Genomic DNA, 21,127 nt, shown 5'->3' with positions numbered 1-21,127 from the left:
TTATTGTCACGACTGTTTTTTTGTCTTTCGTATAACGTAGAGGCTTCTTTGGAGAATGATCAACTACAGGGCTGTGCGAAATTGAAGGTGAGTGTTTTTCATCTTTCGCTCGTAATCTTCATTGAACTGTTCGTCCTGTTGAGCAGTGAAATGATTTTTCCAGTCACCGACTTTTCCTGAAGACCACAGAAACAACAATAAATTAAATGTCCATCTCTCCTTTTATCACATAGCTATGCATTCAATGCATTTGGAAGATAACGCAGCAAACCTTTGCGCATGAAAGGAGATATCTTAAAATCGAAGGCTTCATCCCTTGAGCCATTTGCCATCTTGTCCTTTTTCATGTTGTCAAACAGAACTTTTTCTCTCACTTGCTTCTTCAGCTCCACGGTGGGAGACAGTCCCAGGAAGGAGTACAGTCGACACAGCTCTTTATCGGTATCCTGCAAAGGATAAAACCTGATAACCATGTGCTTGCATTCACAATTCCACAGACAGTCCGACACCCACCTCAATCAGATCCTCATAGAACAAATACAGGATGTTAGAACTGGTCTGTTTCTTCTCCCACCAACCGGTCACGTGTTCATACCAGGAGCCAAACACCACTGAGAAAAGTCAGAGAGTCAAATCACAAGTGGTGAAGCAACCTCTCATGATTTCAGTCATTCCTGCTTTGATTTAGCTGCTCACTCTTTCCCTCCATGAATCTCTGGAGGTAACTGCTCCAGTCGCCAGGCTCCGGCTGGGCTCTGTTCATGCGATCAAAGTGGAAATAGGACACTGCGGTGTCCTTGGCGTTGCGAGCCACATAGATTATCTGCAGCCAGACGGAAATTGTAGATAAAAAGGAAACTTGGAGAACCTTAACAAATATCATAAATCTATAAACCTTGGAGTTCTGTTCCCAGAAGGATTTGGGGAGAAAATGCACCGGCAGGTGTGTCTTTATAATGCGTGGAAAGGTGGTTAATTGATTCAGCTCATCCACTCCTAAAAGAGAAGAGTGACATGTCACCACAATGATACCGACCTGTGCACAACAAGCCACTGAGCTGGACTTACCCAAAGGAAACCCAGGAATATGCATCTCCAGGAACGGCACTCTTTGGTGAAGTGGGATTTGGTCTCTTCTGTCAGGTGACATTTGGCTGAAGTACAAAAGGTCCAGGATGTAGGACACCCACGTGTTTCCTGAGAAAATAAAACAAAGATGGCATTCAGTTCAGAGCTGCAGCTGAAACAGATGTTTAAAGAAAGCAAACCACACCAAAAACCCGACCCGCTTTGGGATAAGTTGCTATGAGAATATCGTCTGATCTCGCTTTGAAGTTCTGTATGTTGTCCCAGTTGTCAGTGAAGTATTTGGTCATGGAGACACCATGGAAGTCAAACAGTGTAGGTCGAGCTGGCAGCTCCATCTGTGGGTGCGCCGTAAAGAAAAAACACAAGTTTTACTCCAGAACAGCTGACAGAATCACAGATGCCTTCAAGGTTGAGTTAGATAAATGATGGATGTCACTGACACACATGAGTGGTGATTTTAGAGGGAAATAAATCAAATTAAACCAACTCCGAGGACAAGGTTCACACAAAAGTCCTTGTATGCGTCTTAAAGTATGTGCAGCAGGGTTAGAACAAATAAAAGGGCTTCATTAGCATCATTTGAAGACAGCAAACTGAAAAGTAAAACAAGCACAAGGCACCAAACAGGATGAATGCAGGGAACTGTCTACGTTTTTTTGTCTTTAAAGGGTTTCACATACAGGCCAGAGCCCAGAGAAATGCAACAATCAGCTGAAAGAGTTACGAGAACCAGTCAAACATTAACTGAAGTGCACAGATGATTGCATTGATTTAACAATATGAGTTATGCAAACAAATGCCTTTACTTCAATAAACTATTTGATTTAAAATAACTGTATTCTATTATGTAAGTAAACGCCAGCTCACCTCAGTGCGTGGCTCTCGGTCCAAAGTCAACTCTTTATCTGAGACGCTGCCCTCTGAATTCCACTTTTTATACTCAGGCATAATTTATGTTACAGGATACAGACAGGTGTGGCAGGACGGTTGTGTCAGGTCTCACAGAAGCTCTTAAGTTTTTTGTACCTTGTCTCGTCACTTCCTGTTTTATTTTGAAATGAACAAACTCCTCTCGTTTCAGATAACTTGCTTTTCCTCCCGTGTCATGCGGCTCATTGTCTTCCCTGATTCCCAGGTGTATCCACCTGTTCCCCTTGGTTCCTCAGGTGTATTTATGCGTCTTTCCTTGTCTCGTTGCCAGTGTGTTGAATTGTAAACATGTGCTAAAGTGCCCTCAAGTGCCTTCTTGGGAGCCTAAACATGTGCTAAAGTGCCCTCAAGTGCCTTCTTGGGAGCCTAAACATGTGCTAAAGTGCCCCCTTGGGAGCCTAAACATGTGCTAAAGTGCCCTCAAGTGCCTTCTTGGGAGCCAAAACGCGTGCTAAAGTGCCCCCTTGGGAGCCTAAACATGTGCTAAAGTGCCCTCAAGTGCCTTCTTGGGAGCCTAAACATGTGCTAAAGTGCCCTCGAGTGCCTTCTTGGGAGCCTAAACATGTGCTAAAGTGCCCTCAAGTGCCTTCTTGGGAGCCAAAACGCGTGCTAAAGTGCCCCCTTGGGAGCCTAAACATGTGCTAAAGTGCCCTCAAGTGCCTTCTTGGGAGCCAAAACGCGTGCTAAAGCGCCCCCTTGGGAGCCTAAACATGTGCTAAAGTGCCCCCTTGGAAGCCTAAACATGTGCTAAAGTGCCCTCAAGTGTCTTCTTGGGAGCCAAAATGCGTGCTAAAGCGCCCCCTTGGGAGCCTAAACATGTGCTAAAGTGCCCTCAAGTGCCTTCTTGGGAGCCAAAACGCATGCTAAAGTGCCTTCAAGTGCCTTCTTGGGAGCCAAAACGCGTGATAAAGTGCCCCCTTGGGAGCCTAAACATGTGCTAAAGTGCCCTCAAGTGCCTTCTTGGGAGCCTAAACATGTGCTAAAGTGCCCTCAAGTGCCTTCTTGGGAGCCAAAACGCGTGCTAAAGTGCTCCCTTGGGAGCCTAAACATGTGCTAAAGTGCCCTCAAGTGCCTTCTTGGGAGCCTAAACATGTGCTAAAGTGCTCTCAAGTGCCTTCTTGGGAGCCAAAACGCGTGCTAAAGTGCCTTCTTGGGAGCCTAAACATGTGCTAAAGTGCCCTCAAGTGCCTTCTTGGGAGCCTAAACATGTGCTAAAGTGCCCTCAAGTGCCTTCTTGGGAGCCTAAACATGTGCTAAAGTGCCCTCAAGTGCCTTCTTGGGAGCCAAAACGCATGCTAAAGTGCCTTCAAGTGCCTTCTTGGGAGCCAAAACGCGTGATAAAGTGCCCTCAAGTGTCTTCTTGGGAGCCAAAATGCGTGCTAAAGCGCCCCCTTGGGAGCCTAAACATGTGCTAAAGTGCCCTCAAGTGCCTTCTTGGGAGCCAAAACGCATGCTAAAGTGCCTTCAAGTGCCTTCTTGGGAGCCAAAACGCGTGATAAAGTGCCCCCTTGGGAGCCTAAACATGTGCTAAAGTGCCCTCAAGTGCCTTCTTGGGAGCCTAAACATGTGCTAAAGTGCCCTCAAGTGCCTTCTTGGGAGCCAAAACGCGTGCTAAAGTGCTCCCTTGGGAGCCTAAACATGTGCTAAAGTGCCCTCAAGTGCCTTCTTGGGAGCCTAAACATGTGCTAAAGTGCTCTCAAGTGCCTTCTTGGGAGCCAAAACGCGTGCTAAAGTGCCTTCTTGGGAGCCTAAACATGTGCTAAAGTGCCCTCAAGTGCCTTCTTGGGAGCCTAAACATGTGCTAAAGTGCCCTCAAGTGCCTTCTTGGGAGCCAAAACATGTGCTAAAGTGCCCTCAAGTGCCTTCTTGGGAGCCTAAACATGTGCTAAAGTGCCCTCAAGTGCCTTCTTGGGAGCCTAAACATGTGCTAAAGTGCCCTCAAGTGCCATCTTGGGAGCCTAAACATGTGCTAAAGTGCCCTCAAGTGCCTTCTTGGGAGCCAAAACATGTGCTAAAGTGCCCTCAAGTGCCTTCTTGGGAGCCTAAACATGTGCTAAAGTGCCCTCAAGTGCCTTCTTGGGAGCCTAAACATGTGCTAAAGTGCCCTCAAGTGCCTTCTTGGGAGCCAAAACATGTGCTAAAGTGCCCTCAAGTGCCTTCTTGGGAGCCAAAACATGTGCTAAAGTGCCCTCAAGTGCCTTCTTGGGAGCCTAAACATGTGCTAAAGTGCCCTCAAGTGCCTTCTTGGGAGCCTAAACATGTGCTAAAGTGCCCTCAAGTGCCTTCTTGGGAGCCAAAACGCGTGCTAAAGTGCCTTCTTGGGAGCCTAAACATGTGCTAAAGTGCCCTCAAGTGCCTTCTTGGGAGCCTAAACATGTGCTAAAGTGCCCTCAAGTGCCTTCTTGGGAGCCTAAACATGTGCTAAAGTGCCCTCAAGTGCCTTCTTGGGAGCCAAAACGCGTGCTAAAGTGCCCCCTTGGGAGCCTAAACATGTGCTAAAGTGCCCTCAAGTGCCTTCTTGGGAGCCAGAACGTGTGCTAAAGTGCCCTCAAGTGCCTTCTTGGGAGCCAAAACGCGTGCTAAAGTGCCCCCTTGGGAGCCTAAACATGTGCTAAAGTGCCCCCTTGGGAGCCTAAACATGTGCTAAAGTGCCCTCAAGTGCCTTCTTGGGAGCCAAAACGCGTGCTAAAGTGCCCTCAATTGTCAAGCTTCCAGTGTTTACTCTCAAGAGACTTTTGGCTTTTTTGGTCGGGCTGCATGAGTCCACTTCCTGTTGAAAAAAAACAAAAACCTCAAGGCAGACTTGCTTCATGCAAACAAGACTGTCAGTTAGGTTTAACACTGAGTTTCTGAAATCTGTGGCCAGAAACATCCAGCATTTAGCTAAAAAGTGCACCAAAGAGAGATTTGCACCATGAGCCATTTTTATAGTGTAATTTAAACGTATCTGAATGAATCCAACCACATGATTTAACCTGTGGGCAGAGACGGTAGACTGAGCTCCAGGAAGGGCACTCTCTCATGCAGAGGAATGGAGCTCAGGCGGTCCGGACACATGTGACCAAAGTACAGGAGATCCAGAATGTAGGAGACCCAGGTGGTTCCTGAGATCGACACAAGTAAACAGATGCTGTTCAGGTGTAAAAGGGATAAGATCCTACGTCAATAATGTCCCGTTTCATTAAGACAAACAACACAAGCGTTGGACTCTTGCACACATAGCCTCACCTGCTTTAGGGTAGGTAGCTATGAGAACATCATCTGGTCTCGCTTCGAAGTCTTGAACTTTGTCCCAGTTGTCAGTGAAGTATTTGGTCATGGAGACTCCATGGAAGTCAAACAGTGTAGGTCGAGCTGTCAGCTCCATCTGTGAGGAGGACTTCTTTTAACTTCTAAAACTTCAAAATACCACCGAGGCAAATGGGATATACTGCCAGGGATTAAAAGGTCTGACTATAAACTGGCATCATGTCACATGCAGTGGAGGATTGGTGCAACAGGGAAACATGAATATTACAACATATCCTTCTCAGTTGCCCCCTCATACACTGGTGAAATGCAGAAGGGAAAAATGTTTAACTGAAAATTTAAAACATGCTGAGCACGGTTGCCAGATCTGATCACTTTAACTCACGGCACGTGGTGGATTTATTGGAGGCCAGTCTGTGATTTGTGCTCCTGCCAACTCACATCATTGGATCATTAAAGTCCAAAAGTACACTGGTGATACATTAAACTATCAGATCTAATTTAAGACGTTTTATTACACCCCAAGTCGACTGTTTTTGTGATTATTCATGTACGAGTGACAAAGATACAGACATGTTACCTCCTTCTCTCAGGCCAGACACTTGTACAAATAAATATTTCAACATTTCAACATTTTGGAACAATGAAAAAGGATTTTGAAAGACTGTTTTAGGGGAAACCCTGAGCTTTTACTGACTGAGTCACATTGCTGCCGGAAAGTTTAAAAAAAAGGAGCGTGTGCTCACATGTTGCCAAAGCAATGCTCCATACAGCCCCAGTTTTTAGCAATTAAACAAGTGTTGTGAGAAATGTGAAATTATAGGTATCCATGGGCTCCAAAAATGTTCATTCATGTTCAAAACGGCTTGAATTAAAGGGGAACTCTGGTGTTTTTAAACCTTATTTCTGGCATGAAATACGTTCATCTGCTCACTGAGAACAGTTTGGTGAAAGTCGGCGTCCTTCGGAAGATATTTAGATAACTGGAGATCCATATAACGGAGTGAACGGGGCTTAGAGGCTGCAGCCTCTAAATAAGGCATTATCTGTCTTTATTTCACCAACACTTTAAGAAGAATGAATGAATGAACGTGTGCTATAGCTCTGTTAGCTCATAGCTGCTGTTATGTGGCTACTTGCAGCTATATGAGAGCTAATGGGGGGATTTCTACACAGGCACTCTACTGGGACCCCTTCATCCACACGCCCCCCTGCAGCACAGCTTATTCACTCTGGTAAGAACGTCCATCTTACTCAAAGTCTTCGTTCACGTTGTCAAAATCTGATAAATATCCTGCCATGTTGCACAAAACTATCAGCAGCAAACTCTGTGTGAAGTTAGCCGACTGTCACAGAGCACGGAGTGAATAAACTGTGCTGCAGGGGGGCGTGTGGATGAAGTGGTCCCAGTAGAGTGCCTGTGTAGAAATCCCTCCGTTAGCTCTCCTATAGCTGCAAGTAGCCACATAACAGCAGCTATGAGCTAACAGAGCTATAGCACACGTTCATTCATTCATTCTTCTTAAAGTATTGGTGAAATAAAGACAGATAATGCCTTATTTAGAGGCTGCATCCTCTAAGCCCCGTTCACTCCGTTATATGGATCTCCAGTTATCTAAATATCTTCTGAAGGACGCCGACTTTCACCAAACTGTTCTCGGTGAGATGAACGTATTTCATGCCAGAAATAAGGTCCAGGTTTAAAAATACCGGAGTTCCCCTTTAATCAAAGGCCCTGCGTATCCAAGCCTGTCCATTAATCACACAGGAGAAAATAATTTGAACGGTAAAATGAGCTCTCACTCTTTTATTGTGAAAACAACAGGCAAATTACACACATCAGTAGTTTTAGTTTCATCTGAGGGCATCAATGTAAATCCAACTTACAGTCACTGCACAGATTTGAGCTTTTATTTAGCTCCATCAATGAGATAAAGCACCTCTTCTGCCACATTTTAGACAGCAGTACTCTTAATATCACTTCTAGCCAACCATGTTACCCATCTTCACCTACACAGTGTGTCCAGAATGGTTCAGATTTCTGTGCGGAACTGCAGTGTGGGATCTTTCATTTTATTCTTGTAGTCTTCATCAAAAGCTTCATTCTGAGTCACAGTGAAGTGATTTTTCCAGTCACCAACCTTCCCTGTGGACAGATAATTAGTTAAGTCTTTCCACTCAGAGTTAAATTTCCTTTCTTGCACAATGTAATCGTTCTCCAAACCTTTTCTCATGAAAGGGGAAATCTTGAAGTCAAAAACTGGGAGTGTAGAATAGTTGGCCATCTTATCTTTTTTCATGTTGTCAAACTGCACTCCACTTGTGATGTTTTTCTTCTCCTCAGCGGAGGGAGACATACCCAGAAAGGAGCAGAGTTTGTCTATTTCCTGCCCAGTGTCCTGCAAGCACATGATCAGATATCATCCTCGCATGATAAGCAACCAGAGGAGAGATCAGTGGAGAGAGAAAAAACAAACCTCAATTAGATCTTCATAGAACATGTAATGGAGTTTTGAGTAAGTCTGCTTCTTCTTCCACCAGTTATTCACGTGATCGTACCAGGAGCCAAACACCACTAAGGCCACAGAATAATAAAGGAAAGTCAGGCTTAGGCGGCGCAAAGTAACCTTTGATCATCACATTTCATACATACACTTTCCCTCCAGGAATCTCTGGAAGTAGCTGTTCCAGTCTCCAGCCTCTGGCTGGAGCCCATTCATGCGATCGAAGTGGAAAAAAGACACCATGTTGTCCTTTGCATTGCGGCCAACATAGACGACCTACAGAAGAAGAGATCCAGAAATAATCACTTGACTGGAACTAAATCACCCAGTAGGATCAGCCTGTGTTATGGGACTCAGAGAGAATAACATAGAGCATCCCATACCCTGCAGTTGCGCTCCCAAAATGACTTTGGCACAAACTGGACAGGGAGATGAGTTTTGATGAGTCGAGGGGTGGTGGGCAGCTGGTCTACCAGGTCCTTTCCTGTTTGAAGACATGACGAGTGTCACTGCAGACAATTTAAATCCAACATGACAGCTTCGTTTAATTTGTTAATATTAAATTTGTTAATAGCAGTGCCATCTATTCCCACAATACTAAATAAGCCCTGTGGCACAAAGCATGCTGAGGGATGAAGTCCTTTTTTGCAGCATTCTTTAGTCTTTCTGTATTCAACATCGTTGTTTTCATAGCTTGTTTTAACGTTTTTCACACATTCTTTAATGGGAGCGGGTCAGGACTGCAGGGAGAGGTCAGCGCGGTTCCTGTAGCCTCCTCTTCTTCCGCCATGCCTCTGAAACGTGTGCAGAAGTCCCAGGAAAAGCATCCGGACTGAGGGCAGCATGTTGCTCTAAAATCTGTGCACTTTCCCGCTTTACTGCTGCTATCACAGAAGAGTAAATGAGCTCATGAGTATACGACTTTAACGGTTTTAAAAGGTGTTTGTGAACTCTGTATTGTAGTGCTTGATGAAGATTCCCAACAGTAAGCCCTTTCCCATGTGGTTATATTAGCAGTAAATGAACGGTGGTCCTCTTTCCCTTCACATATTGAATCTCCTACAGATTGCTCCGATGTTTTGGTTATATTACATGATTTAAATCCCGTCCAGATTTCCTCTGAGGATCAGTGTTTGCATACAGATCAATAACTCTTTTTTGCCATCTTTACTTCTCAAAGACTAATCCTTTCATGGAAACTGCTTCAAACCCTGATTATAATCACCTGTACAGATAAATCCTTTTTCTGCCTCATTACTCTCCCAAATTGCCCTCTTCCCAACATTTTTGGAGCTGCAGGCCTGAAATGTACATCAACAAATTAAATGAAGTTGACGGGATGAATCATTAAATATCTCGAGTTAAAACACTAAAATCTAAGCCGATGTAACAGCATTACATCTGCATTACACATCCTGTTAAAGGAAGATTTTTGTGAAGGACAAAAATGAAAACATGTAAATCATGCTGAACCTGAAAAACTGCAATCTAAACAAAGACTGTGAAAATAAAACCGTTCGGTGGGGAAAAGGTGAACCCGACATGATCAGTTCCAGGTTTTATAGCTGGTACTTCATTTTGGTCATAAATTACAGTGACTGACTGAGTCCAAGCAAAGTTCTGCTGCTTAGAGACCTCTGGCCACATTATAAGTGCTGGTTTTTATTGTGTTCTTAAAAAGGCTGAGAGCCCTTTTCTAATTATTAATGCATCGAATATTTGCAGAAAAGGGAAGCATTAGACTTCTGGGCTTTCCTTCTTCAGCTGTTATAGGAGATTTATTAATAGCATACCATTGAATAAGGAGGCAAACATAAGGAGGCAAACATAAGGAGGCAAACTCCTTGAGCGTCTGCTAGAAAGCTAAAGATAAAGAGGAATTTTACATTTTCAATCGCCAAAAGCAGGAGACCAAGTTAACAAAGGAATGGCCTCTCTGAGGAAGATTACTTCTGACCTTGTTTGTAAAAGCTGTCGTTTCACAGTTGATGTGGAAAAACACCACAGGACCCTTTAACCGGGGGTGTGTGGACTATTTATACCCACTGTGCTAAAGCTATTTCATGAAAGGTGATAATGGACACCTGAAGTCAAACCGGGGATGGTCATCTCCAAGAAAGGCACCCTATCGTAGATAGGTATGGATGTTTGCCGCTCTGGAGACGTTTGACCAAAATACAGCAGGTCAAGGATATATGAGATCCATGTTGTTCCTAAAGGGAGACAGAGAACAAGGTGTTCGTGACCTCTCACCTCTACACACGCTTTCCGAAAGGCTTTAAAAGGTGTTTGCACACGGCTGAAGACTGACCTGCTTTGGGGTATGTTGCAATAAGTATGTCATCCGATCTGGCCTGAAAGTTTTGAATGTTTTCCCAGTTGTCCGTGAAGTAATGAGTCATAGAGATTCCTTGAAAATCATACAGCTCGGGTCGAGTATTCGAATCCATCTTTCCAGGCGAGAAAGCAGACAAAAGCAATAAAACATGCAAAATATAAGACTGCAGTTTCACTCTGGACAAGAAGGAACGGGGAAGCCAGTTAAAGAGTTGTTAGTCGTTTAAAAGATTAGTCTTCAAAAGTAGTTTTGTACTTTCAAAGAGAAGGTCGGATGAAGCATTTGAGGGAAAACAACTCCAGGAAAACGCAGAACATTGTTGCTCTGAAAGCAATCCAGTTGATTTCAGGATGTCGCGTACCTTGTAAGGATCCAAGTCGTCTGCTGCTTCTGGTTTCTGTCCGGCTTTCTCTTCCTCTAATTTCTCCCCTGAGAAAGCAAACAATTTTCCCCTCCTCTTTTCTCTTCACATAGTACGCGCTTGTCAGAGTCGGCTTCCTCTTTGATCTAATCTCAATGCCAAGCCCCATAATGTGCTGACCAATAACTCTCATGTGTCCTCAGAAACATGTAGAGCACACGAACTGTGACTCTGTGGGAAAAAAATGTTGTCAATCTTTGAAGAATCTTTTCATTGATTCGCAGCTTAAACAATCTTAAACAACTTAAACTGATCTGATCTATCAAGGTGCTGAGGAAATGCACATCAGATGCAGCCTTTGATAAGAAACAGACGCCAGACCGATTTAATCTGTCACATACTGACACAAGTTGCCACAGGTCCCTGGAACAGAGAAAGATTAACAACTGCTCTTCTTCATGTGCTGCCTTGATAGTAAATGGATCACACTTACATTTAGAAAATGATTAGCTCTCAAACACCGTAACACTGCTTGCACTTGTGGAATGCACAGTTTAAACCCTGCCAACCAGATGTGAATGTGTGATTTAACTTCCTCCATATGCCGTTCCTTCTCATTCGAAGCGTCTCAGAGGTAACATCACATGGGGGGAAAGGGTTGGCCACTGAATCCCATAGGTTTTCTATGGGATTCAGTGGCCAACCCTTTTCAGCTGAGTCACTGTCCATGTTTAACTATCTCCAGGTACTGTAATGGAATGGTTTTGTTTTCCAACTTTAAATCTGTCATTTTCATTGGCTTAAAAGCTTGTTTGAACCCATGTTGTTGGTTCAAAGCAGCCACTTCAACATGAAAAATCTATTTTAACTGGTTTGGAGACAAAATAAAAGAATAACCCATATTTTAAATAAATTACAAGTAAGTCAAAAATGTAGATTTCTTGAGTGCTATAACTGAGCTGATGTACATATTATCCCATTTTCCACCACTGCTCTCACGGAAAACAAAGGAATATCATTTATTTAAGTAATATTCTAGTTTGTTAAATTTAGTTGAGTAGATATTACGTATGAAAATTCAAGGATATATTTTAGATTTGACCAAAAAACGACGACAGAGGAAAAATAAAAATGAAAAAAATCAAACCGGAGATGACGTAGCAGATGTGACGCGGCAGGAACTGAACAGAACGTACACAACAAAGATGGCGTCTCCCGACGGGGTAACAGTGAGTGATTCACACGTGGGTAAAAAGAAGAAGGTAAACACAAATTAATATTTTGTAAGGTAATTACATATGTTTAAGGCTTGAGCTAAGATAAACCAACCTGGGGTTTTTACGGAAAACAAACATCGTAGTAGCGGTTTGTTAATAACTAGCATTAGCCAGCTAACGCTGCTAGCGTTGGTGTACGGAGTGCCGCAGGGACGAGTGGACCGTTTATCTGCGCTTAAAGATATGTATAAACTGCCTCAGCACCGAAAGTCAGCGCTGTTAACGTGCCACTCTTTTCTACTCTGTGACAGCTCGCAGCTCGTTACTGGCAGGAGTCACCGCAAGAGTCAAAAGATGAAAACAAAGATGGAAAAGAAGGAGAACCGACTGAGCAGGCTGTGCAGCAGGAGGAGCAGAAAGCGAAGAAAACTAAGAAAAGGAAGCAAAGAGATGATCAAGTAGATGGGAAGAAATTCATATCAGGGGTAAGAGACAGGGCACTGATAAGAATGCTGGCAGCAGTTAACCTGTATCCCATCAGACTGACAGAGAAAAGTGTGTTCTGACTTTAAAAGCATTTTATATTCCTAATACCGACAAATGTTTTTACTAATCGATCCTATTGTTTTTGGAGAAGTTGGGAAAATAGACCAACTGTTTTGTTCAATACTCGCGGTATTACAGTAGATATGGCTAATAATTCATGTGAGAAGTTGGTTACTTGATTTCTACTGTAATACCGCTAGTATTGAACAAAACAGATGGTCTATTTGCCCAACTTCTCCAAGTCAAATCAACGATTTGAGTGGATAATTTTTAATCACATTTTCCCATTTTGTTTGTTGTTTAATAGTTTGAAAGTTGCAAATAAGAATATATTGAGAAAAGTGTCAGCTACTGCTGTTTACTGGTATGTTACATATGTCAAACACCTCAAATATGTGGTCATTTCCATTTGGCTGCAGGTGTCACGTCAGACCTGCCCCTTAATGCATATGCAATTTAATAACCTTCTAATAAGCTTTTTTCATTCTCTTTTGGTCCAAATGTCACCAAAACTTACCACCATAGAAAACTGAGACTTTGGCAGGATGTTTCATTGCAGGACTTTTAGTTAACACCACATTAATTAGTTCAATATTCTATGTGTTGTCCTTGTTAATCTTAATCATCTTTTTTAGAAAACTGACCCTTTCCCTGGGCCTGCTCCCATTCCAGAAGACAGGCTGCAGAAATTCAAAAGGAAAGACAAAATTCAAAAGGTAAAAACCTTTATGTGCACGTTGTCTCACGTTTTTTCCTCTGGCCAACATCTCATACAGATTCCAACTTCTTCTTCCAGCCTAATCGCCATTATTACAAGCTGAAAGACATGATAACTCGTTCAGAGGAAGCTTCAGAGATGGCCCAGAAACAAGCTGCTCGCTTTGACCTCCTTCTCCCAGAGGACGCAGGGTAATTTCCCAGGAAAGATGCAGGCCTCTGCTTCATGTCACAGTACATCCTGTGACAGCAATTAGACACTTTAACTCATGTCTCCCTCTAATTCCAGGTTTTTAGAAGGAGACGAAGATGAGGACACGTGTATTATCTCACAGGAGGATATTTCAGATGCTGTGGACATATCATCTGGAGCAAAGGTTTTACTTGATCTTTGGTGGCATTGTAACAACATTGTGTTGCTTTTAGTTAAACCTACCCTGCTGCTAAAAGATGGCCCCCAGGTCAGGGCTTCTGTTGTCTGTTAATGTTTTTTCTCTCTCTTCCTCAACAGTACTTCAATTTCAAACTGTCCCAATTTGGGCCGTATCGAGTGGACTACAGCAAGACTGGCCGGTCAGTATCGCACTCGCTTTGCTCTCACAGCGTTTCTGTTGTGATTGATTCATTTTTAGGTTATATTTATGGTTTTTTTCTGGTCACCCATTAGTGACAGTATCTGTTTGTCAGCAGGTTAGATGTGTCGAGTCGTCACTGCAGGAAAAGCATAATAAAAGCATCCCCAACACACTAATTATCATTCATGTGACTCTTTCCTCTTATGGTGTCTGATTAGATCTCCCTTTGGTCTTCTGTAGGCAGTCTGACCTAAAACAGTTCTCTCTTTTTCAAATGTGCTGCATCTTATTATTATCTCTTTTTTTTCCCAGTCACCTGCTGCTCGGTGGGAGGAGAGGCCATGTGGCTTGTATGGACTGGCAGTCCAAACAGCTCATGTGTGAGATCAATGTGATGGAATCCATCAATGATGTAAAGTACGTTATAAACAGAGTCAAAAAATAGTTTTTCTCACGCTCCATCTACCAGCAACTGCCAGGTTTAACTGGCTTAACTGGTTTATCTTCTCCAGACTAACACGCTTCTGTCTTAATTTAGGTGGCTCCACAGTGAGTCTATGTATGCCGTGGCCCAGAAGAAGTGGCTGTACATCTATGACTCCAACGGAATAGAGCTTCATTGTATTCGCAAATTCAATGACGTCCTTCGAATGCAGTTCCTGCCCTACCACTTTTTGCTCGCTACAGCGGTGGGTTTGCATATTCAAAATGATGACTCGTGATTTGCATCTAAGGCTGATCTATGTCAAGCTGACAGTATCTGTTTTTGGTGACAAACCCTCATTTGACTTCTCTTATACCCGTGTCATAGGTTGGCTTCAGTAACTTTAAAAGTATTAAAAAACCAAATCCAAATCTGAAACGTCACTTTTTTTTAAAAATATTTTGTATTTCTGTATATATTCACAAAGTAAAAGCAGTAACTATTAAAGCTTTCAGAACGATAATCAGCTCTTTGAACCCATGTTCTCTGCAGAGCGCCACAGGCTTCCTGCAGTACCTGGATGTGGCGGTGGGAAAGGAAGTGGCAGCTATCTGCACCAAGACTGGTCGACTCGACGTGATGTGCCAGAACCCGAATAACGCCATCATCCACCTTGGCCACCCCAATGGCACGGTCACTCTCTGGTCACCTAATCAGAAGGAAGCCCTCGTCAAGATGCTCTGTCACCAAGGCGGCGTCCGCTCGGTCTCTGTGGATAAGACGGGCACGTGAGTCGCATAAAAGAAGTGCAAAGCTTATATTAGACAGCAAGGAGGCTGTGAGAATGCTGAAGTTCATGAATCATCAATAACTTTTCATTCAAGTTAGACAATCAGCACAGTGTGCAGTTTCTTCCACATCCAGCAGAGAGCAGCACCTCATCGTGGTGTCTTTATTTCACCAATACTTTAAGAAGAATGAATGAATGAACGTGTGCTATAGCTCTGTTAGCTCATAGCTGCTGTTATGTGGCTACTTGCAGCTATAGGAGAGCTAACGGAGGGATTTCTACACAGGCACTCTACTGGGACCACTTCATCCACACGCCCCCCTGCAGCACAGTTTATTCACTCCGTGCTCTGTGACAGTCGGCTAACTTCACACAGAGTTTGCTGCTGATAGTTTTGTGCAACATGGCAGGATACTTATCAGATTTTGACGACAACTTTGAGTAAGATGGACGTTCTTACCGGAGTGAATAAGCTGTGCTGCAGGGGGGCGTGTGGATGAAGTGGTCCCAGTAGAGTGCCTGTGTAGAAATCCCTCCGTTAGCTCTCCTATAGCTGCAAGTAGCCACAAAATACCGGAGTTCCCTTTAATTTATTTATTCATTTTTGGCAGATACATGGTAACATCTGGAATGGATAAAAAGCTGAAAGTCTATGACATTCGAGCCTTCAAACCCCTCAAGTCTTACTTCCTTCCTGCTGGAGCTTCATGTTTGTCACTGAGCCAGAGGGGACTCTTGTCTGCAGCCACGGGGGATGTTGTCCAGGTCATTCAAACACACACACACACACACACACACTGCAGGTCGAATGATTTGTTATAGAAAATCAATCTGGCAAGAGGGAAGTGAATGCAGTCATGTTCTATGTGTGAGTGCAGCTGGATTTTTAACATGAGCAGGAAGCCAGCACTGGTCTGTGGTTTCTGATGAAGTCGCCTTGTTCTTACTTACAATGGGAATAGCTTTTAGAGAAACTTTTAAATAAGCTGTGATTTGTATACAAGCAGCTGTGGATTTCAGATAAATTTCACTCCGTAATAAGCTAGATAATGAAGTTAAAACTAACTGCAATGGCTGCAGCGTCCCACAGCAAATGACACATAGTAGCTGATATGAGTCAGACTGCAAAGATAAAAAAGAATAGAACTCCAGCTACGACTCTGAGGGCTTTGTCAACCTCTGAGGTGACACTTTCTTTGAAATGATCGGTTACTTAAGTGAGCTGTGAACTGCTTCCCTGCAGGTGTACAGAGATGTGTGGAGTGCCGCCGTCACTAAGCCCTACATGGCTCACAGGGTCCGGGGAACCGTGTGGGACCTGCGCTTCTGTCCCTTCGAGGATGTCCTCGGAGTTGGACACGGAGAGGGTTTCACCAGCATGCTCGTGCCAGGTCAGACTCGGTTTACATATTTAAACAGTTTTTATGCTCAGAGCTGCTGACACAGTTTGTTTGGGACCTGAAAGAAGCTGCGAGTGTTGCATCTGTGTTCTGTAGATGCAACCTATAATGCTGCAACATCCAAATCCTCCACAGCAGCATTTATACGGTCGGTCTAAAGCTTTTGGTGTGCTTTGTGAGTGCTTTTATGAGAGTTTGCATCCTTTTCTTTGCAGAACTGACAGCTCCTGGTTTAAGTTTGTTCACGGTGATAATATGACATCACAGATCTGACTTAGAGGGTTGGGCCTTGTCATGACCTCAGGATATTTAAGTCACCTCATTGATTTGTCTTTGGGATGAACAAGAGCACCTTGGGGGGGGTGGAGCTGTTGGCTGAAAGTGTTTTCAGTTGGAGCATGATGAGCACTTCATGCTGAACTTTATATAATAGTAAACTATGCATAATTCAATCAATAGTTCAAAACTCAAGATTAATTTTACTGACTCTGGGGTTATGAGTCATTGTTTCCATAAACTCGTTCACTGACTGACCGCTGCTACTGCCAGCTAACTGCAAAGAGGAGACATGTCACACAACTGTTATTCTAACTGCAATCGCGTAAACGTATGAAGCTAATCGCTGTATTAGCTCTATGTATTAGCGCTGTATCTGCTCCAGCTCACTCGCTCTCTCTCTCAGCTCGTAGAAACTCGCTGCTCCGCACGATTCAGGACTCATGATTCATACCTGACCCGCTCACTCGCTCCCTCTCGGCCTCATTTTGAAGGAAACGGGAGTTCATTCGTTCTGTACAAAATTATTTTATTCTAATGGTGCACTGTTGAATGTTAGAATATTATTATTTTTGCACTATTGTTTAGGGTATTTAAATGTTCTATTTATTCACAATTTCATACATTTTATTAGAATTATGCACTATTTCGTTTGCTATTTAATTTATGCATAGTTTAACATATGCAGTAATTGCTGCATATGGACACAAGTTGAGTGCATATCCATTGTAATCAGGAAAGAACTGATAACTCTAATCAGCTCTAAGACTGGGAAACATCAGGTTTTTTATGGCAATGCACGATCATTGAAGGTTTTGATGAATTTAAAGAACTTGGCGGCTTGTTGTGGAGCTTGAACAGCTGAACAGCTACCTGCAGGTGCAGCTTGGTTATGCCTCACGGATAAAACAAATGAATAGAACATGTGACAAACTTTTACTTGGTCTGTTTTGTGTCCACAAATCGGTTTTCCTGTTTGTATCAACAGGTGCAGGGGAGCCTAACTTCGACGGTCTGGATGCAAACCCGTACCGCAGTGCGAAGCAGCGGCAGGAGTGGGAGGTCAAAGCCCTGCTTGATAAGATTCAGCCAGAGCTCATCAGCCTCGACCCCACAGAGCTGGGGCAAGTTGATAATGCTGCATTTGAGCAGAGGCATCAAGACAGGGTCCAAGCTCTGGTCAGTTTTAAAGCATCCTCTCAGAAAATGTCACTCAGGGTGCAGATCTCACAGTGGAGGAGCTACTATTAAACCATCTTCATCTCTTACAGGGCTTTGACCCTCTTGCCAAAGAAAGATTTGTCCCCAAGTTTAAGAAGAAAGGTCGCAGCTCTACTGGTGGTGTCGAAAGGCGCAAGAAGAAAGTGGCTCACGAGGACCAGAGGGTAAGTGGTCCAGAATACTCATATGAGCAACATGATTAGGGGTAAAAAGAGTCTCTGAGAAGTAAAGATGTGCAAAAACAAAGGTGTCTGCAAACTGTAGAATAATGTTGTTTCACTGATGCTTTTATGTGTTGTAAATGATGGAATATTAAAAGAATCTGGAGAGTTTTGAAGGGAAACCGACAGAAATCAATCGATATTTGTGACCTTCGGCCCCGCGGGTGTGAAAACAGACAGGATTCTGTCCTGGGAATCAGGGCTTGGGCTTAGGAACTCCTCCAGAAATCAAGTTCTCGATCTAATAATATGTTGCCGTCTTCTCTGAACCATTGCTCATTTTAATTGGACTTCTGCGATGAGATGTAATGAAATCAACTCAAAAGCCTGCAGAAGTGCATTGGTTTGTATGTTGTTGTGGGTAAAAAAACAGAAGGCAGTCTAGTCTTTGGGGAGTTTCTTCGGGGAGCTTTATCTTCACATTCAGCAGAGATGCATGTCACACAGCACCATACGAGGATCCCCAAAGACCTTTTATGTCTGTAGATAACAGTTGTGTGTGTGGCCTGGGTGGATCTTGCACAAACATCTCCTGATGTTTACCATCAGTGCTGAAAATGAAAAAAAAAATACAACAAAGTGCTGTTTAGCAGCTCAGATCCTGTAGAAGATCTAAAATGAGGGCCGTGTCCCTTTCTCAAGGATCCAGAAACTGGTCTCAGTCCCCAGATGTTTACTGGCAGCTGTTAAAGTCAATGCTACATGGAGGCGAATATGACCCCGTCCCAACTTTTTTGAGACATGCTGTTGATGAAAACTTACACATTACACAGTGTCCCATCTTCTTTGGGACTGGGGGTGAAGTAGAAGACGGTACACTGACTCTATAGCAGGTCTTTGGTTTTTATAGCCGACTCATTTTTTCTAGAACACAGATCAAGCCAAACTTTTTTTCTCATGAGGCTGAGAAAAAATGACATTGAAGTGCACGTCTGATTTCTCTGGGTTTTATTCTCCTTGCAGGATTTAATCAAGAAAACTGTGGAGGACAAAGTGAAAATGGAGGAAGAAGGAAAGCGGATGGAGAAGAAGAAGGCAATGCTTTCTAGCCAGAAGTCTGCTCTGGACCGATTCAAGAAATAGAAAAGGACCCTTTGTGCAGCTCAAATGCAGAGACATTCTGTGGGAGTGACCTTTGAACTTCACATAAAAGAAACACTTTTTCAGACGGGGCTGACAAAATGCCAACTGCAGAACATCCAGATGTTTGTTTGCACCCGAAGTCGTGCATTCTGATGGGAAACGGTTCACGCAATCGATGCTAAGTGCAGTTGTTGGTTTTTGCTCTACTTAATGTGGAGTCCTGAAGCACATCCTGTCCACATGGGAAGAAAACACGATGTGCCGTAACTAACACTGGCTGTCAGCCAGAATTTGTATCGTTTGTACTTTATTTGGACCATTAAACATGCTTTTCAGAGGTTTTCTGTGAGTATGAAACACCAGAACACATGACGTCGCTTTTAAATAACAAGCTTCATTTAAAAAAGATTAAAAATCCTCCTTTAATACAAATATTTAAAACTTGTTCATTGAAACTCTTCATGAAAGTGTCGCAGGAAATCGGCACCTTCGGGGCTCTGTGAGAAGCAGATAAAGAAGTATGAAATGTGGTATTGAGAGCTAAGTCGGAGTAGTTGAGAGAGTGTCAGTCCTGAGAATGTTTTGAAGCTGGTTCCATGCGGTTGGTGCACAGAAACGAAAAGCAGATTTCCCTTGTTCAGAGTGGACCTGTGGGGCTTGAAGCTGAGCGGCTTTGGTAAGTTCCTGTGGTCCAGTCCAGCATGGATGACATATATGGTGATAAGTGAAAGCTTTGTGAATAAAAAGATAAAAGTGTTTATCCCGTCTGAGTGAGAGAGGTCCAGCCAGCTTTGTTGTGCAGGGAGCAGTGGTGAGTATAACAGGGATCTGCAGTAATAACAGCAGCAGCAGCATGTCAGGGACTGATAAAAAGATTGCCTCGACTGTACTTTTCCTACAGTCCAAGGGGAAACTGGACCTGTTTCTGTAGAAGAAGAATGTAGAAGTTTTTACTTGATTCTGTGACTCTCAATATAGCAACTATTCAGTGTTGGAGGGTGCAAACTGCTAAAATCAATACCTCTTGCTCTAGAAAAAAGCATGAACTTTGAGTACCAGTTTAAGATCAACAAGTGCATTTGGAGAGCTGCAGGTTGTACAGTGTCAGCAAAGCAATACAAAACAGTGTCATCTGCATACAGATGAGCATTACAGTTTTCTAGTGCAGAGCCAATATCATTTATAGAAATTGTAATTAAAACCGGTCCCAGAACTAACCCTTGTGGAACACCTTTTGTTACTGGTAAAAATTCTGATCGGATGTTTCTGGCTGAGTTCTTTCCCAAAGGTAATTCTGAAACCATCTACAGGCAGATGAATCCAACCCAATATTAGATCATTTCTGAATAAGCAGAGAACGATCAACCGCATCGAAAGCTTTGATTAAAAACAGCAGCTCAGCGTTTCCTTTTGTCCAGAGAACTATCATTTACAACCAATGTGACAGCGGAGTTTGTACTGTGCAGATTGGTAAAGGCTCAGAACAGAAATAATTTTAGATTTTTGCCAGACAAGAAAGTATAGTTTCTCCTCCCTTGTACAGAGGAAGAACATGAGCCGACTTCCAGATACTGGGAATTACACCAGTTGATAAAGAAAGGTTAAATATGTATGTTATTTGCTCAGTGATAAAAGGTGCTGAGAGTTTTAAAAAGAGTGGATCAAGATTATCTGAATAATGTGAACTGAGAGATGGGATTTGGGGTGTAAGAAGAAGCATTATTAGAAGATGTGGATCCTGTATGTTCATCTTCAAACAAATGACCAACAGCAGCAAAATGGCTGTTAAATGCTTCACAAATTCTTTTTGGGTGGGTAGCTTAGGTTATTATATTATACATGTGTGGGTAAAGAATTGGCAGTTTTATTTTTCCACTGAGTCACTGCCGTCCAAAATTTGGAGAATTTGAATGAGAGCGGTGAATTAATTCTAAATAATGATTTGATTTGGCTTTCCTGATGGAGGCCGTTCATTTATTTCATCTGTTTAATGGTTTTAACCATGTTTAGGATGATAAACAGTAACTAAATTTTTCCCGTTTCTTCCATGATTTTCTTCAATCTTCACTTAATTATTCTATTGTATCTTTCCACCAAACCTGCTGACTGTGGGTGATGTGCACTGTGGTTTCTAAGGTCCATTTTAAGTTCTTTGCCATCAGTGAAATGACTTTGTTTACAGCGTG

The 21,127-nt window shown here is 43.0% G+C and overlaps 3 protein-coding genes across 5 annotated transcripts; 1 reads left to right on the top strand and 2 right to left on the bottom strand.

The window, feature by feature from the left end:
* Nucleotides 1–5: 5 nt before the first annotated feature.
* LOC140272383 (cytosolic sulfotransferase 2-like) lies at nt 6–5,389 on the bottom strand. 3 transcript variants are annotated; one of them, XM_072367812.1, is made up of 7 exons: nt 5,248–5,389; nt 1,069–1,197; nt 896–996; nt 697–823; nt 514–611; nt 272–446; nt 6–176 (listed from the first exon to the last, which is right to left on the bottom strand). In XM_072367812.1, exons 1-7 carry the CDS (start codon nt 5,384–5,386, stop codon nt 64–66), a joined length of 882 nt encoding a protein of 293 aa, XP_072223913.1. In that variant the 5' UTR covers nt 5,387–5,389; the 3' UTR covers nt 6–63. The 3 variants fall into 3 exon arrangements, with proteins under 3 accessions (XP_072223913.1, XP_072223912.1, XP_072223911.1); XM_072367811.1 differs by lacking the exon at nt 5,248–5,389 and adding an exon at nt 1,286–1,442; XM_072367810.1 differs by lacking the exon at nt 5,248–5,389 and adding an exon at nt 1,286–1,442 and having other exon boundaries at nt 896–1,197.
* A 1,671-nt stretch (nt 5,390–7,060) lies between these two features.
* Nucleotides 7,061–10,256, bottom strand: LOC140272160 (cytosolic sulfotransferase 3-like). Its single transcript, XM_072367516.1, has 7 exons — nt 10,084–10,256; nt 9,857–9,985; nt 8,156–8,256; nt 7,922–8,048; nt 7,746–7,843; nt 7,493–7,667; nt 7,061–7,414 (listed from the first exon to the last, which is right to left on the bottom strand). The coding sequence occupies exons 1-7, from the start codon at nt 10,220–10,222 to the stop codon at nt 7,302–7,304; spliced, it is 882 nt and encodes a 293-aa protein (XP_072223617.1). The 5' UTR covers nt 10,223–10,256; the 3' UTR covers nt 7,061–7,301.
* Nucleotides 10,257–11,650: 1,394 nt separating this feature from the next.
* On the top strand, nt 11,651–19,102 carry wdr46 (WD repeat domain 46). Its single transcript, XM_072367352.1, has 14 exons — nt 11,651–11,733; nt 12,000–12,173; nt 12,870–12,950; nt 13,031–13,143; nt 13,241–13,328; nt 13,463–13,524; nt 13,839–13,943; nt 14,065–14,215; nt 14,503–14,738; nt 15,352–15,505; nt 15,984–16,131; nt 17,405–17,595; nt 17,688–17,801; nt 18,822–19,102. The coding sequence occupies exons 1-14, from the start codon at nt 11,677–11,679 to the stop codon at nt 18,939–18,941; spliced, it is 1,794 nt and encodes a 597-aa protein (XP_072223453.1). The 5' UTR covers nt 11,651–11,676; the 3' UTR covers nt 18,942–19,102.
* The last annotated feature ends 2,025 nt before the right edge of the window (nt 19,103–21,127 follow it).

Source organism: Leuresthes tenuis, unplaced genomic scaffold (genome assembly GCF_036924035.1).
Source record: "Leuresthes tenuis unplaced genomic scaffold, fLeuTen1.0.hap1 SCAF_16, whole genome shotgun sequence".
Taxonomy (NCBI): Eukaryota; Metazoa; Chordata; class Actinopteri; order Atheriniformes; family Atherinopsidae; genus Leuresthes; species Leuresthes tenuis.
This window is presented reverse-complemented; position numbering and strand designations above follow the sequence as displayed.

Excerpts from the sequence above, each read along its gene's own strand:
- wdr46 (XM_072367352.1), top strand. The coding sequence starts at position 11,677 with ATGGCGTCTCCCGACGGGGTAACAGTGAGTGATTCACACGTGGGTAAA. Across the intron at positions 11,734-11,999 it reads ACGTGGGTAAAAAGAAGAAG|CTCGCAGCTCGTTACTGGCA; the intron begins GTAAACACAAAT and ends ACTCTGTGACAG. Across the intron at positions 17,802-18,821 it reads TGGCTCACGAGGACCAGAGG|GATTTAATCAAGAAAACTGT; the intron begins GTAAGTGGTCCA and ends TTCTCCTTGCAG.
- LOC140272383 (XM_072367810.1), bottom strand. The coding sequence starts at position 1,424 with ATGGAGCTGCCAGCTCGACCTACACTGTTTGACTTCCATGGTGTCTCC. Across the intron at positions 1,198-1,285 it reads AGCAACTTATCCCAAAGCGG|GAAACACGTGGGTGTCCTAC; the intron begins GTCGGGTTTTTG and ends TTATTTTCTCAG. Across the intron at positions 824-895 it reads TCTGGGAACAGAACTCCAAG|ATAATCTATGTGGCTCGCAA; the intron begins GTTTATAGATTT and ends GTCTGGCTGCAG.
- LOC140272160 (XM_072367516.1), bottom strand. The coding sequence starts at position 10,222 with ATGGATTCGAATACTCGACCCGAGCTGTATGATTTTCAAGGAATCTCT. Across the intron at positions 8,257-9,856 it reads CATCCCCGGTTTGACTTCAG|GAAAGGACCTGGTAGACCAG; the intron begins GTGTCCATTATC and ends GTCTTCAAACAG. Across the intron at positions 7,844-7,921 it reads GAGATTCCTGGAGGGAAAGT|TGGTGTTTGGCTCCTGGTAC; the intron begins GTATGTATGAAA and ends CTGTGGCCTTAG.